The sequence below is a fragment of the Emydura macquarii genome, unplaced genomic scaffold (assembly GCF_026122565.2).
Source record: "Emydura macquarii macquarii isolate MOO-44397 ecotype Brisbane River unplaced genomic scaffold, CSIRO-AGI_Emac_v2 contig_1390, whole genome shotgun sequence".
NCBI classification, from domain to species: Eukaryota; Metazoa; Chordata; order Testudines; family Chelidae; genus Emydura; species Emydura macquarii.
Window position 1 is genome coordinate 11,146,223 of NW_027131527.1, and position 14,176 is coordinate 11,160,398.

The window sequence follows — 14,176 nt, forward strand, 5'->3', positions numbered from 1 at the left end:
TCTTCTCTGGGGGGGTTTCAAGGCACCAGTGCCTTAGTACTGGGCAGAGAAGGCCTGAGACACCCCGCCCCAACATCCAGAACAATAACAATTTGAGTTTGAGATTCTGTCACTAGTCTTGGGTTTTGCTTGTTTGACACTATTAAAACAAACAAAAATTACACACACACACAAATGACAGTTAAAACATTTAAAAATTAAATAAACCTTCATGTTAACAATTTTCCATATTTCTTCCCTCCCACAATTAAAGGACACACACACAGGAGGAAAGAGAAAAGAAGAAGCTAGGTAAAATCAGCCTCTGTCTTAGATATTAGCAGCTCAGCTGGAAGACTAAAGGCACACCACACAGTATGAAACCTTACTAGTCACTTCAGAGGCATCCAAACTTTAACAGGACTAGGCTGGCTAAATGCATTTTTTTTCACTTACTGTTTTGATCACAGCAAAGTGATGCAAGGGTTGACTTGTTCTGGTTGGCTAAGCTTGATTCTTATTAACAGAAGGCAAAAAAAGAAACAAAAGAAAGATTGAGAAGAGATAGAAGGAATAAGTTGCAGGAGGAAACTGATCCACGATGGAAGCAGTAAAACATTAGGTTCCAATTTTAGGAGTTGCTTAGGTTAAAGCTATGGGAATAATGATGATGTCTGGTTCCACTCCTGTCATCTGGTCTGATGAAAACATCTTTCAGGGTCAGGAAAAATAAAGTGCAGTGATGTCTCTGGGTCCCAGCATAGGTTGATGGTGATGAAGGCCATGATGACAGTGATCCTTGTTAATGCTTCCTCCACGCATAAATGAGTTGCCAAGTACTCCCCAGAAACGGAGTGTACAAAAGGGCTGGCAACCTTGTCCCATCCAAACTGGCCAATGAAAACAAGTCTCTGATGGTCCATATATGCACACTTTCATTTTGCATTTGGGTCTGTTGCTATAACAATTCTGAAATCCTGAAAATCCTTTATCAACAATTCGTTTAGTTCAGAGAAATGCAGTTTACCCTATTCTTTGACTTCTTTCTGTGCTTCTTTCTGCAACAACTTTACATAACATGTGTACAGGCTGAAAAAAGTCCTTCTGCCACCTTTTACTCACTTTGGATAATTTAAGACTTCAACCCTGGTGAAATTCAAATCTATAAAATTAAGGTTGGGATTCGGGCAGCACTTTGGGAAATGGGTTGCTTATTGCAGAATTATACCAACGGGTGAATGGGTTGGTTATTGCACAATTATATCAATGGGTGACAGGGCAGCAAGAGAAGTATAGTAGCACAGTCTATCAGCAAGGCCAGTTAGACAGGGAAAGTTTCAGGTCTCAAGGTTTGGATGGGAAAATGATGTAAAGAGGAGGGATTTACATATATTAGATACTAGAAGTCTGTTGAAGGAAGGCAGAACCTAGACAAATATAAAATAGATGTTTCACCTTTAAGAACCTATCCTTTTAACAAACACTAAGATAAGAAATAAATTAAATAAGAAAGAGATACTATACTTTGCATCTTTTGATACTTGTAAGCTCAGTAAATAAGCACACCTTTGTTAGCTTCATGGAGAGGATGTTTTATATATAATATATAATATTATATATTTTACACACACCTGTTACCTAGTCCTCTGAATGGTATCTTTCTTCTTTTCTTCTGAACAACTTTAAGCTGAATTTTCAAAATATAAGCACATGAATAGGATAACCAAATCCCATATTTGGATATTCATGTTGGATTGTATATGCATAAAACAAGGATTTATATGCTGAAATGCTGATCTGAGCATGCAAATTTAGGATTTAGATTTCTTATTTAGGATTGAAATTTGGGCTTCCCAATATTATCTTGTCATCTTTATTGGTGCACTGCACCATGGCTAACATGATTCAAAAAGTTTTTAATGGCTCAATAATACAAATGGCATTCTTGTCAAAGTATAAAATCAATATCCACCTTTACTCAAATACATACTGTGAAATTAATGTACTGATTTGTAGATCTTAAACAATGGATAAAACAATGCATAATATTCTGACTGATAAATAAGCATATAAAGTGCAGTATATGCTATGCTATAATTTGTTTTTTGTAATGGTTGAATCTATAGTAAAGAATAGTATTATCAGACGATTAGATAAATACAATGTTGGGAAAGAATCAACACGGCTTTTGTAAAGGGAAATCATGCCTCACCAATCTATTCTTTGAGGGTGCCAACAAGCATGTGGACAAGGATGAACCAGCCAATATAGTGTAGTTGGACTTTCAGAAAGCCCTTGACAAGGTCCCTCATCAAAGGTACATAAGCAAAATAAGCAGTCATGGGATAAGAGGGGAGATCCTCTCATGGATCAGTAACTGATTAAAAAATAGGAAACAAACAGTAGAAATAAATGGTCATTTTTCACAATGTAGAGAGGTAAATAGCAGAGTCCCCCAAAGATCTGTATTGAAATTTGTACTGTTTAACATATTCATAAATGATCTGGAAAAGGGGATGAACAGTGAGGTGGCAAATTTGCAGACAATACAAAATTATTCAAAGTAGTTAATTCCAAAGCTGACTGCAGGGTTACAAAGAAATGTCACTGAACTGGGTGACTGGGCAACAAAATGGCAGATGAAATTCAGTGTTGATAGGAGCAAAGAAATGCAGATTGGAAAATATTATCCCTATTATACATCCTCAATGATGGGATGAGGATCTTTAGCTGTTACCACTCAAGAAAGAGATCTTGAGATTTTGTGGATAGTTCCCTGATTCACTCAATGTGCAACAGCAGTCAAAAAAGTTAACAGGATGTTAGGAACCATTGGCAAAGAGATAGGTAATAAAACAGAAAATGCCATTTTATAAATCCATAGTATGTCCACACCTCGTATACCGTGTGCAGGTCTGATCACCTCATCTCAAAAAAGATATATTAGAATTGGAAAAAGTACAGGGAAGAGCAACAAAAATGATTAGTGGCCTGGAACAGCTTCCATATGAGGAAAGATTAAAGAGACTGTTCATTGTAGAGAAGAGATAACTAACAGCGGATATGATAGTGGTCTATAAAATCATGTATAGTATGGAGAAAATGAATAGGGAAGTGTTATTTATCCCCTCACATAACACAAGAACTAGGAGCCAACCAATGAAATTAGTAGACAGCAGGTTTAAAACAAACAAAGGGAAGTACACACAGTCAGTCTGTGGAACTCATTGCCAGGAGATGTTGTGAAAGGCCAAAAATATAACTGGTTCCAAAAATAATTAGATAAGTTCATGGAGGATAAGTCCATCCATGGATATTAGCCAAGATGTTTAGTGACACAACCCCATGCTCCAGGTGTCCCTAAGCCTCCAACTGCCGGAAGATGGGACTGGATGACAGGGATGATCACTCAAAATTACCCTGTTCTGTTTATTCCCTCTGAAGCATCTGGCAATGGCCACGTTAAAGACAAAATACTGGGCTAGATGGACCATTGGTCTGACCTAATATGGCCATTCTTATGTACTTAATATATTATTTTCTATGAGTTTTCAATGAAAAATTGCCATTTCAGTGTATTTTTAACCTCCAAAAAATGATTTTGGGGGGTTATATACTTATTGTCTCTTGGTGAGTTTCAGACCAGCTTTGCTCAGTTTAAAAGTACTGTAAAGCTGTTTGATTGTTTGTTTTTCTTCTAACTGTCAGTCCTACAAATCCAGTATGGAATCTAAAAGTCAAAGTGGGTTCTTTCTGGCTCACACATAGTCAACCATAAAGGCTTTGCAATTGGAACTTAGTTAACAATTCTCTTGACCTGTTACCTGGAATAGAATAGCTCTGCAAGTTTAATAGGAGTCAAAAGTAATAAAAACTGATTTTAGTTACCAAAGTCAGCAGATCTGTAAATGAGAACAGGTCCATGTAATAAGAAGAGGCCATTTTTACAAGGTAATTTTTAGAATAGAAGTACAATTAAAAAACTTTGTGTTCTGCTTTTCAGACGCCTATAATTCTGTGTTGGCAACTAACTTACTATTGATGAGGTGTGGTCCTATTTGTCCTTTTTGTTGACAGCATGCAAGACAACAGTTTAGAATCTTCCACTTCAATATCTCAACTTCTGAGAGAGAGTTATTTAGCTGAAACCAGACATCAAGGGAACAGTGAAAGAAGTAGATCAGAACCTTCTCCACATACTTTTCATTATGGCAGTACTTCTGGGGCTTCAGAGGAAGTAGCTAGCCAAGATGACCTTCCAGATCTCTCTGCCTTTTTGAGCCAAGAAGAGTTAGATGAAAGTGTAAATCTGGCAAGACAAGCAATTGATCAAGACCCACTTGAAAAGCAGGACGACCAACAGAAACATGTACATCATAGCTCTGAACAAGTGAAAAACTGTGGAAAAACAGTTTCAAACAAACAAGAGGCCCAGTCCACAGCCTTGCCAACTTCAGACAATAGTCTCCACTCAAACTTTTGTCTGGATCATGTCACAGAAACAAAAAGTTCCAAAGAGAGCACTCAGGAGCTAAAAAAACAATTTGGGTCTGAAGCAGAATCCAAAAAAGAATTCCTAAACAAGGCAGCAGATTTTATTGAGGAACTTTCTTCACTGTTCAAAGCACATAATTCTAAAAGAATAAGACCTAGAACTTGCAAAAATTACAGGAGCAAACTTGAATCTAAAAATAAGGCTGATCAAGAAGGTAGCCCCAGTTTCCCAAAGCTGTCAGAAAAGAGAGAACGGCCTTCTATTCCAGTACCTCAAGACTTGGATAATAAAGCAGAGCATACACGTGAAAAAACAAATGATCAACAGGAGGCAAACTTGGAAGCTATAAATCAATTAGAAAGTACAAAGTTAACAACAGAGTCGGCACCTACAACTTTATATTTTGAGGAGCCAATTGGACAGCCACCACATTTTACACAAAAATTGAAAAGCAGAGAAGTTCCTGAAGGAACCAAAGTGCAGTTGGACTGCATTGTGGTAGGAATTCCAGCACCTGAAGTCAGGTAAACATATTCAACTTTTGCCATTTTGCATTTCTGTAATGATAGGTGTATGTGTTACACTTCTATGATGTTTGAGGTACATATTTTAGAAGTTTGTAGCAGAAATTTTTTGATCTTGGTTATTAAAATTGATTAGGAAAAACAATTGCTGTCTTTAAATCATCCAGAAGGTTCTTGCTGTTTAAACTTAAGCATTTAGAGGACATGCTATTAAGAGCTACTCTTCTGTAATTAGAAAATGTATCTCCTTTCTGAGAAAGATTTGTTCCTTTTATGGGAACTGACTGATTAATCACAGTGAACCAGCTGAAAATAGCTATGTGCATGATTCTTGTTGCTGTAAGTTTGCATGCATTTGGGTTGAATAGGTACAGGATTGTATGACCAAGAGATTTTTCACTAATAAATAAATAAATATAAACGATGAGAGACTAAAAATCCCCTGTTCAGTTATTACACTGGGAGCCAGAAACTCCTTAATTCTAATCCAGGCTCTGACAAGGATTCCCTCTATAGCCTTGGAAAAGTCACTTAACCTTAGTTTCGCCAACTGTAAAATGCTTTCAACTAGTCACTATTACTCATGTTGTTGAACAGCTAAGCCACGTGGTATAGTTTGTAAAGATCTTTGGTGATAAAAGGCACTATAAAAGTGCTTAATGTTATATGGCAGGGATACAGATTGGGAAATAGTTTATTAAAATTCTCACTTTTATCTTAGAATTCTCAGATTTTATTGGTGTTTCTCAAACTAAACTTGTTTAAAGATAGCCCATAGACTGAATGTTCTTCTCAGTCACATGGGTGTAAACCCTTGACTGTAGTGAGCAATACATCAGAGTAACTGAAAGGAGAATTCTACCTATCCTCTAAAGAAAAGTTATGCTATTTACTTTTATTTTCCAATTAATATCAACAGTATCTTGAACAGCCCATTAGTTTAGACAACTACCTACAGTTTTTTTGATAATTTAGAAGTACTTTTTAAAATATATTGCAGGGTCTTTCTTGCATCTTCAGAGTCTACATTCCAAATTAGATTTATCATTTTTCTTATAAGAATAATAGGCATCAGCATCAAGTGAAAGACATCCCAAGATTTTGTGGTAAAATATCTTTGTCTTATCTTTTGTCACTCTCTCAGTTTCTTTCCCCAATAATTGCTAATTCTCAGAAAGAAGCAGTAATGGCAGCATATTCCTGTAATAAGGACAAAGGAGTGAGCATCTACAAACAAATCCTTTTGTTTTGCCACATTTCAGCTATGAGAAACCCTTCCATGAAGACAAAAAGTCCCCCAGTGTATGGGGCTCCATTCTTATCAGAGAGTGCCAGACCATTTTTATTCCTGTTGAACCCCCTGCTAGGCCACAACCCACAGTGCCACAGAGAATCTCTTGCTAAGTTTCTCAGTGGCAAGAATGTGCCCTTCCTCCAAAGGATCTGATTATTTGTTAACAGAGGAAGTGTATATTATTTTTAGGCTGAAATCAAAGGGAAGCATCTTAATGGGTAGCAATGTGCCTTCCAGTACGTTTCCTGTCCAAACTCATTGTTCTGATTCAGTTTCCTCTGTGGCCTTTCTTTGTACTCCTCTTTTTCAGGCTCCATCATCACAAATGCCTAATTGAATTCATCTCTCTGTCTGGTAGAAGAGAAAGATGATGAAAGAAAATAGTAATGTAAGGGAGTTGCTTTCCCTGAAGAAACTAAAGGGGAAACATTGTTGAGCCCTAGAAACAAATTTCCTACTTTGAAGAAATCTCTAACTTCTCAGATTCCAAAATCTCCAAGTCTGACTTCTCAAGGCACTTTGTCTTGAAGGATCTTTCCTATATACATTAAAAAAATTCCTTAAGACCCATGTGGGTCCTATGAGATATAACCCAGAAGCATAAAGGAGTTTGAATGTTTACCCAAACAGCTGGAATTAGGGGCAGGGACAGAGGAGTCCCAAAGAGAAGAAAACAACCCAGGAGCAGCCACGCTCAGGAGATAGCTTATGTTCAATTGTAAATTCTGTTACTAAACTGACAAATAACAGCAAACATCAGAAAGGGGCTACATTTGGACTGTGTGTATATGTGTGTGTTTATAGTGTGTTAAAGAGCAGCTTGGGAACACCAATTGCTTGCAAAGGGTTGTCTGGTTTTGTGTTAATAGTTTTTGTTAAGGCATAATGCAGCTTTTGTCCTGTGAATCCCACATTTTATCAGCCCTGCAAATGGGCAGCAATAAACATTGGGAATGGATGAAAGGAAAATCCATCCAGAAAACCAAGAACACTCTTCCATCTTCCAGGTTCAAACCTAGCCAAGATTATAATTTGTGAGAGCTAGTGAGAGCATTATGTGGCGTTTCGCGCTTCCTGGTTGCATCTTTCCATATTATAAATAAGGATAACGTTTTGTTACAGCTGTCATGGAAATCACAGATTCCATAACTTCCAGAGACCTCTGGGAAATTAACCTCTTCTGCTTCCGTGCCCTGGGGCAGAAGGGCTGAAGTTGTCAGCTTCTGGGGGCTGTGGGCCACAGGTGGCAAGGGTCCCAAAGCTCTCAGCAAGGCCAGGATCCCCAGCTCTGAGCTGCGGCCGGGGAGGGGGGGGAGAGGAGGAGGGAGAGGGCTGCTGTCAGCCATGGCGGGGATCCAACAGCTCTGAGCCACTGCGGACGGCGTGGGCCCCGCTGCTGTCAGCCAAGGCAGGTGGCAGGTCCCCCCTCGCCTCTCCCAGCTCCAATCCACCATCGATCTCAGGGACCCTGAAGCCCAAAGCCACGGGCAGCAGGGGGACCCTAGTGCGCCGAGGTCCCCCTACTGCCCACAGTGGCTGACAGTAGAGAGCCTTGGACACTCAGCTGCTGCGGGGGCAGCAAGGGGACCCCAGAGCTGTCATGGGCTGTGGGGGGGACTTCAGAATTCTGGGGTCCCCCTACTGCCTGTGGCGGCAGATGATGGCGGGCCTCCACAGCTCCCAGCTGCTGCCGGCCCCCCCCCCCCCCCCCCCCCCCGCTTCTAGTCGACACAGCTGGCAGACGGACCCCCACAGTCATGTTCTGCAGCTCCCAGCCTCAGCGGACAGACCCAGCAGCTGTGCGCAGGGGACCCCATAGCCCTGAGCCACCATGCGGGATCCCGGAGCTTGGAGTCCAGTGCTCAGTGGGGGGACCCTGGAGCTCCAAGTTGCAGCTGGTGGCAATTGCTGAACCCTCTCCCTCCTGCAATGGGCCTAGGGCTCTCATTCTCCCCCTCCCGCCCCCCCGCCAGATTCAGTAATGCCTGGTCAGCTCCCCCTCACCATTATTTTTAGTAAAAATCACAGATGGGTCATGGGGTTCCATGAATTTTTATGCATTGCCCATGATCCATCCGTGACTTTTACTAAAAATAACCATGACAAAATCTTAACCTTAATTATAAATTACCATATACGATGATCCTGACTCACTCATAGTCATTGGGTCCGGGAAAAATAAAACCAGAAAATAATTTACTTTTGGACCAAGTTCCAATGAGCTCCAAGGATTTGAGCATACAGTATTCACTAAGAATATAGTGTCTCTTTGGCACGGTGCATAGAGCTGTCAAAGATAGTAAAGAAGGCATTCTGTTGGCTGTAGATGCTGAGACATGTTAAGATCTTGGATTAGAAAAAGTATTGGAGAACAGCCTACTTTGAGGGTAACACTTTTTGAGAAGGTGTGGGATTGGTTAGTGTAATGACTGTGAAGTTATGCAAAGAGAAGACAGCTATGTTCTAATAGCCAAGCAAGAGAGATACAAAATAGTCAGCAGTCTCTGGAATGCAAGGATTTATCAGCAGTTTATGAAGGAGAGCTTAATGCTGGTTTCATGGAATGCTTGTCCCATCTCCTAACCTTGCAGAAGTCCGTCTCTGAATGCTCAACTGATTTAACGCTCTGTTGCTGGAGAAGGGCAATGGCTACTCTCCAAATCATAATTCACCCCCCACTCCATACCCCACGCCCCAGGCCTGTAGGACATTCTGGCACAAATTAATACTGGAGTGAGTCAGTAATAACTTGCACTGGTACTCTCATTGACCAATGGAAGGGAGCCTGAGGAATGAGAGCATGGACTGTCATGGTGGATGTAACAGCATGACTATTGATGGAGTAGTAGATTGTGGCAGAAAGGTCATTTGTTTCTTTGGAATGGCCTGTGTCTTAAATACACTCCCATACAAAGACTGTTTCAGAGAGTGTACATTAGCAATGGTTCAAACTAAATCCTCTAGTCTTAGATTCAGATACAAGCTATTGCCTTGAACCTATAATGCCTGAATCCAAATACCAAATTTGAATGTATTTGAATTGGACAAAGTTTTGATTTGGATTTTGAAACTCCAAGTTTAGCAGAACTGAGTTCCATGATATTAGTTTTACCTATTAGAGTTATTCTGACCTCATTTACATTATTGTAAATCTGAATAACTCCACCAACTTCAAAAGGGTTAATGATTGTCAACACAAAATGTTGTTTAAACGGGTTCTTTTTTTGACTCATAAACCTCTGTTAAGATAGTACTAAGAAAAAATAGAAACTAACTTTATCATTTGACATTGGGTTCACATTGCTGGTATCAGCCACCTGGACAGCATGTACTAGCAAAGTGGTAGAACAGATGTGTTAGAGAAGAATGCCTAAAAGGAACATAGTTGTCTGCAGCCACAAATTTGATTAATGTTTTTGCTGGGTTTCAAAGCAAATGGTAGTTAGTGATCCTTCTTTTTCCAAGAACATGCATCTGGGTATTTGGGAGTGCATTTTACTTTTTGTAGCCACTATTTAAGGTAAATATCAATTAACTTTTAGCAGATACTGGGATTGCAATATGGGTTTTGTTATTACTGATTTACATTTCACATGTAACACTGTCATTACTGCTGCTGAACAAGCACTTTCTAAACAAGTAATTTAGATCCAAAATGTTATCATGATTTCAGAGCTTCTAAATCAACAGGTTTCAGTACTGCAGAGAGACGGCTGCAAAGAATTTCCATCAGAGACAGACGGATTAATATAGGGAGTAACTGCTACCAAATGTTCAATAGTAGCAAGAAATCAGTTTAGTTCTTTTGACTCAATGGCAAGGTGGAAGGAGTCATAGATTTGAAATAAAACATCCTGAATATCCTATTAGATAGAAGCTGGAGTCTTAAACTGAACCTCTCATACATGGGATTGCCTGAATGATTTGAGGGGTAGGCACTGGAAGTTTTCTAAGGGGCCTGATTGGAGATAGTAATGTAGGGAAGGGAATCTGTCCACTCGATCACTAGAGGTGATCGAACTATTCATTATGAAAATGATTCAGTGATAAGTAAGCCACTTATTTGCTTAGTGAATTATTCATAAAAATTATTATTTTCTTTAAATATATTTGTCATTTGTAAGTTTTTGCTAAGTAATTAGATAAGTAATGTTCAGACTATGAGAAATGAGATTGGTGAAGTAATATCTTTTATTGCATCAACTTCTGTTGGTGAAAGAGACAAGCTTTCAGACCTGAAGAAGAGCTCTGTGTCTCTTGTCTCTCTCACCACAGAAGTTCATCCAATAAAAGATATTACCTCATTCATCTTATCTCTCTAATATCCTGGGACCAACATAGCTACAATACTGCAAGCTTTCAGACTATGAGTTGTTCACAAACTGTCCACTTTGTCTATTCATTGTTTCCATTGTGTGATGGGTCAGCTAAGATACATGATACAATTTCTGCTTTGATTGGCTGACTAAAAGAGTTTTTAGAAGACAAATAATGAATAGTAAATAACATACTTCAGTATGAATTTTCAGACAAATAATCATTTGTGATAAAATTTGCTAAACTTTCAGGATTCACAGATATTTTCACAAATACCCAGCAGTTGCCTGCATACCTATGCATAATAAATAATTAGGTCTGTCAATTAATCGCAGCTATTTCATGAAATTAACGCAAAACAAATTAACTAGATTTAAAAATAGTCACAATTAATCTCAGTTTTAATCACACTGTTAAACAATAAAAGAGTACTGATTTAAATTTATTATAAATATTTTGGATGTTTTTTACATGTTCAAATGTATTGATTTCAGTTATAACACAGAATACAAAGTGTACACTGCCCACTTTATATTATTATTTTTATTACAAATATCTGCATTGTAAAAAAGATAAACAAAAGAAATAGTATTTTTCAATTCACCTCATACAAGTCCACTCAGTCCTACTTCTTGTTCAGCCAATTGCTAAGACAAACACGTTTGTTTACAGTTACGGGAGATAATGCTGCCTGTTTCTTATTTACAATGTCAGATGAAAGTGAGAACAGGCATTTGCATGGCACTGTTGTAGCCAGCGTCACAAGGTATTTACATTTCAGCTACGCTAAATATTTGTATGCCCCTTATGCTTTGACTTGTCAGCTCTAAAAATTTTACATTATTTTGTTTTTGAGTTCAGTTATTTAGAATTTTTTTTTAAATCTACATTTGTAAATTGCACTTTCATGATAAAGAGATTGCACTACAGTACTTGTATGAGGTGACCTGAAATCAATATATTTGAAAACGTAGAAAAACATCCAAAATATTTATAATCAATTTAAATTGGTATTTGATTATTGTTTAACAGTGTGATTAAAACAGTGATTAACCATGACTATTTTTTTAATCTCGCAATTAATTGTGATTTTTTTAAAATGACAGTGCTATAAATAATATGGCTCCACAAATCATAACAAATCAATCTTGGCATTTTTATTTGCAAAAGTGTTAATTAATTTTTAGAAAACTATTTGACCAGCTCTGGTAAGAATACTTAAAACATTTTACTATAGCAACAATGAGGTATCATGAAGACAACTTTTAGCTCTGTGTGACAGGGTGCTGGCTGAGCCCTGAAAGTTAAGCCAACTCTCTGCCATTGGAGCCCTAATTAATTGAGTCCAGGTTCAGTGGCTCCTCCCTTCAGGCTGAGGGAGGAGCTTTCAGCTGTGGGTGGACTTGTGCTCACCCACACCCTGGAGCTCAAATAGTACTGGAGCCCAATAAAAGGGGGAATGGAACCAGCTAAGTGAGCCTGAAAGGACTAGGCTAAGGAGGAGCAGCTGTGAGGCTCATTAGAGAGGCCCTATAAAGGCTCGTAGGAAGGCGCTCGGGGGCTGACCAGTTCACTGAAAGGAGGTGGTCAGAGCAGTAGCTGGAAGGGGCGAGGGGGTCAGCCTGAGAGGGAGAGACCTCAGTTGGAGGTGAGCTGCCCTGATCTGGTGGCTGAAACTGTGTGGGCCCTGGCCTGAAACTGTACCTGTAAATAGTTGGTGGTGGGAAGAAAAGCCTGTGAATAAAGAGCACTAGTGGGAGCACGAAGCTGCTTCTGTGTGTGTTTTCTGGGGGAAGAAGCCCGGAGCAGCAAGGGGGAAGCATGAACCCCTTTACACCCTGAAAAAGTATACAAATAAAATGAGTTGTTAGATGGCAACAGAATTTGCTTTTAAATTTCCCTCTAAATCCAAACATAAAATTCCCTTATTTAGCTCAGCTTTCATGTCTCCAGAACCAACTGTGACATTTGACAAAAATCATTCTTTTAAAATTACACTTGTACAGCAGTATTCAGTATCCACTTGTTGTTTCTACTAACTGATGGCAAGAACATACAAGAGCACATTAACAGAATCCCTATCCAGTAGTTGAGCACATTGTTTGTGAATCCCATACATTGGTGCAGCTATGGAGACACGTGTGTCAAAAAGCAGTAGCTGTATCAGATGAAACAAAAGGGACCTACCTCCGGTTAAGACTGTATACGTTGTGCTAACCTTGGGCTGGTCTACATGATGAGTTAATATTTGACAACTGAAAGTGTGACTATGAAATGGGAGTATGTCAAAGTACATTACAGAAATTCTAGTGCACTGTAGCAGGGGTCCACACTACCAGTTAGTGTGCAGCAAGGTAGTGCGCCCTAGATTCACATCCTGGCTTGCTGTACACTAACTCTTTGTGTAAACAGGCCCCTTGTGTCAGGTGTGAGTCCCTTTTGAACATATATCTCATATTTTTCAATAGTTCTGATATGCTGCCATGTATTTTTACCTGATTTGGCAGTGTCATACTGTATGCGGTTAATTCCATGTGCAGTGACTTGTGTTTGAGTACACAAGTCTCAGTCGTTATATGTGGAAATATATTACAATGTGATGAAAACCTAGGCTTTGTGTGCAGTGTCATTTCTCCTTTCCATTTCCTTCATGTTTTACACTTTTATTATATGACACTGTCTTATCTACTTCAAGCAAAAGGGTTAAGATCCCAGTTACTCCCTGTAAATTATCCTGTTTCTTTATGCCCTGTGTGTTCAGCGCCCGACCTACTATTTGTAAAAATAGCATTGTAAGAATATTTTGTACTTGTTACAACCAAGGACTTACAACATTAAAAATAGATACTAAAATATCAGGTATTTGTAATATAATTTTTCCTTCTAAATGAGTGCTCTCACACTTAGTGGATGTAACAGGGACTTGTAAAATTAAGTCATTTACTGTATTTAAATGCTAATTACATAACTGTAATTACTAAACAGATTACAAACTACAGAACTGGTCAGACCAATCCCATTCAGTGTCTTCTGCAGGTGTTGTGTCTGAAACTTGGACAACGGCATCCAGGGATAGAAACACCATTTTTAAGGTGTAACATGGCACCCTTTGGTGTGTCATCAACAGCAAGGAATGAACCCAGGACCTCAAAGCATGAGTCTTTACTGCCTGAGATAAAAGACCCTGCTTTGTCAATCAAGGCTGCAGCAGACACATCAACTTATTTATGTGGCTCAGTAGCCACTGTTAGGAGACCAAGCACCATGCTGAATGGATGGGGGTCAGATGATGTTACGGAGATAATACGCTTAGATACTAGATGAAATACAAAAAGAACAGAAGACCATGATTAAATTTGGATATGTCTAACATTCATAAATCAAGCTGAAATATAAAACACTACGAGCAAATTAAATTATGATGTAAATAGTAATGTAAATCATGTCAGGTGGAATTGGGCCAGAGAATGGGTGTAAATGATAAAGTAATGTCATTTACCAATTGGGCAAGTATCTGTGTGTAAGTACTCACCGAGGGACAGAAAAGTAGATGACGAAAGAAACTGG

The 14,176-nt window shown here is 38.9% G+C and overlaps 1 protein-coding gene across 3 annotated transcripts in view; it reads left to right on the forward strand.

The window, feature by feature from the left end:
- Window positions 1-14,176, forward strand: part of MYPN (myopalladin) — a 118,394-nt gene that overhangs the window by 36,698 nt on the left and 67,520 nt on the right. For 2 of the 3 annotated variants that reach the window (XM_067552615.1, XM_067552617.1), the window contains one exon: window positions 4,057-4,998. In XM_067552615.1, the coding sequence (XP_067408716.1) occupies window positions 4,058-4,998 (941 nt within the window). In that variant the 5' untranslated portion in view covers window position 4,057. Of the gene's footprint in view, window positions 1-4,056; window positions 4,999-14,176 lie in introns of those variants that run through there. The other variant, XM_067552618.1, reaches the window with a different exon arrangement.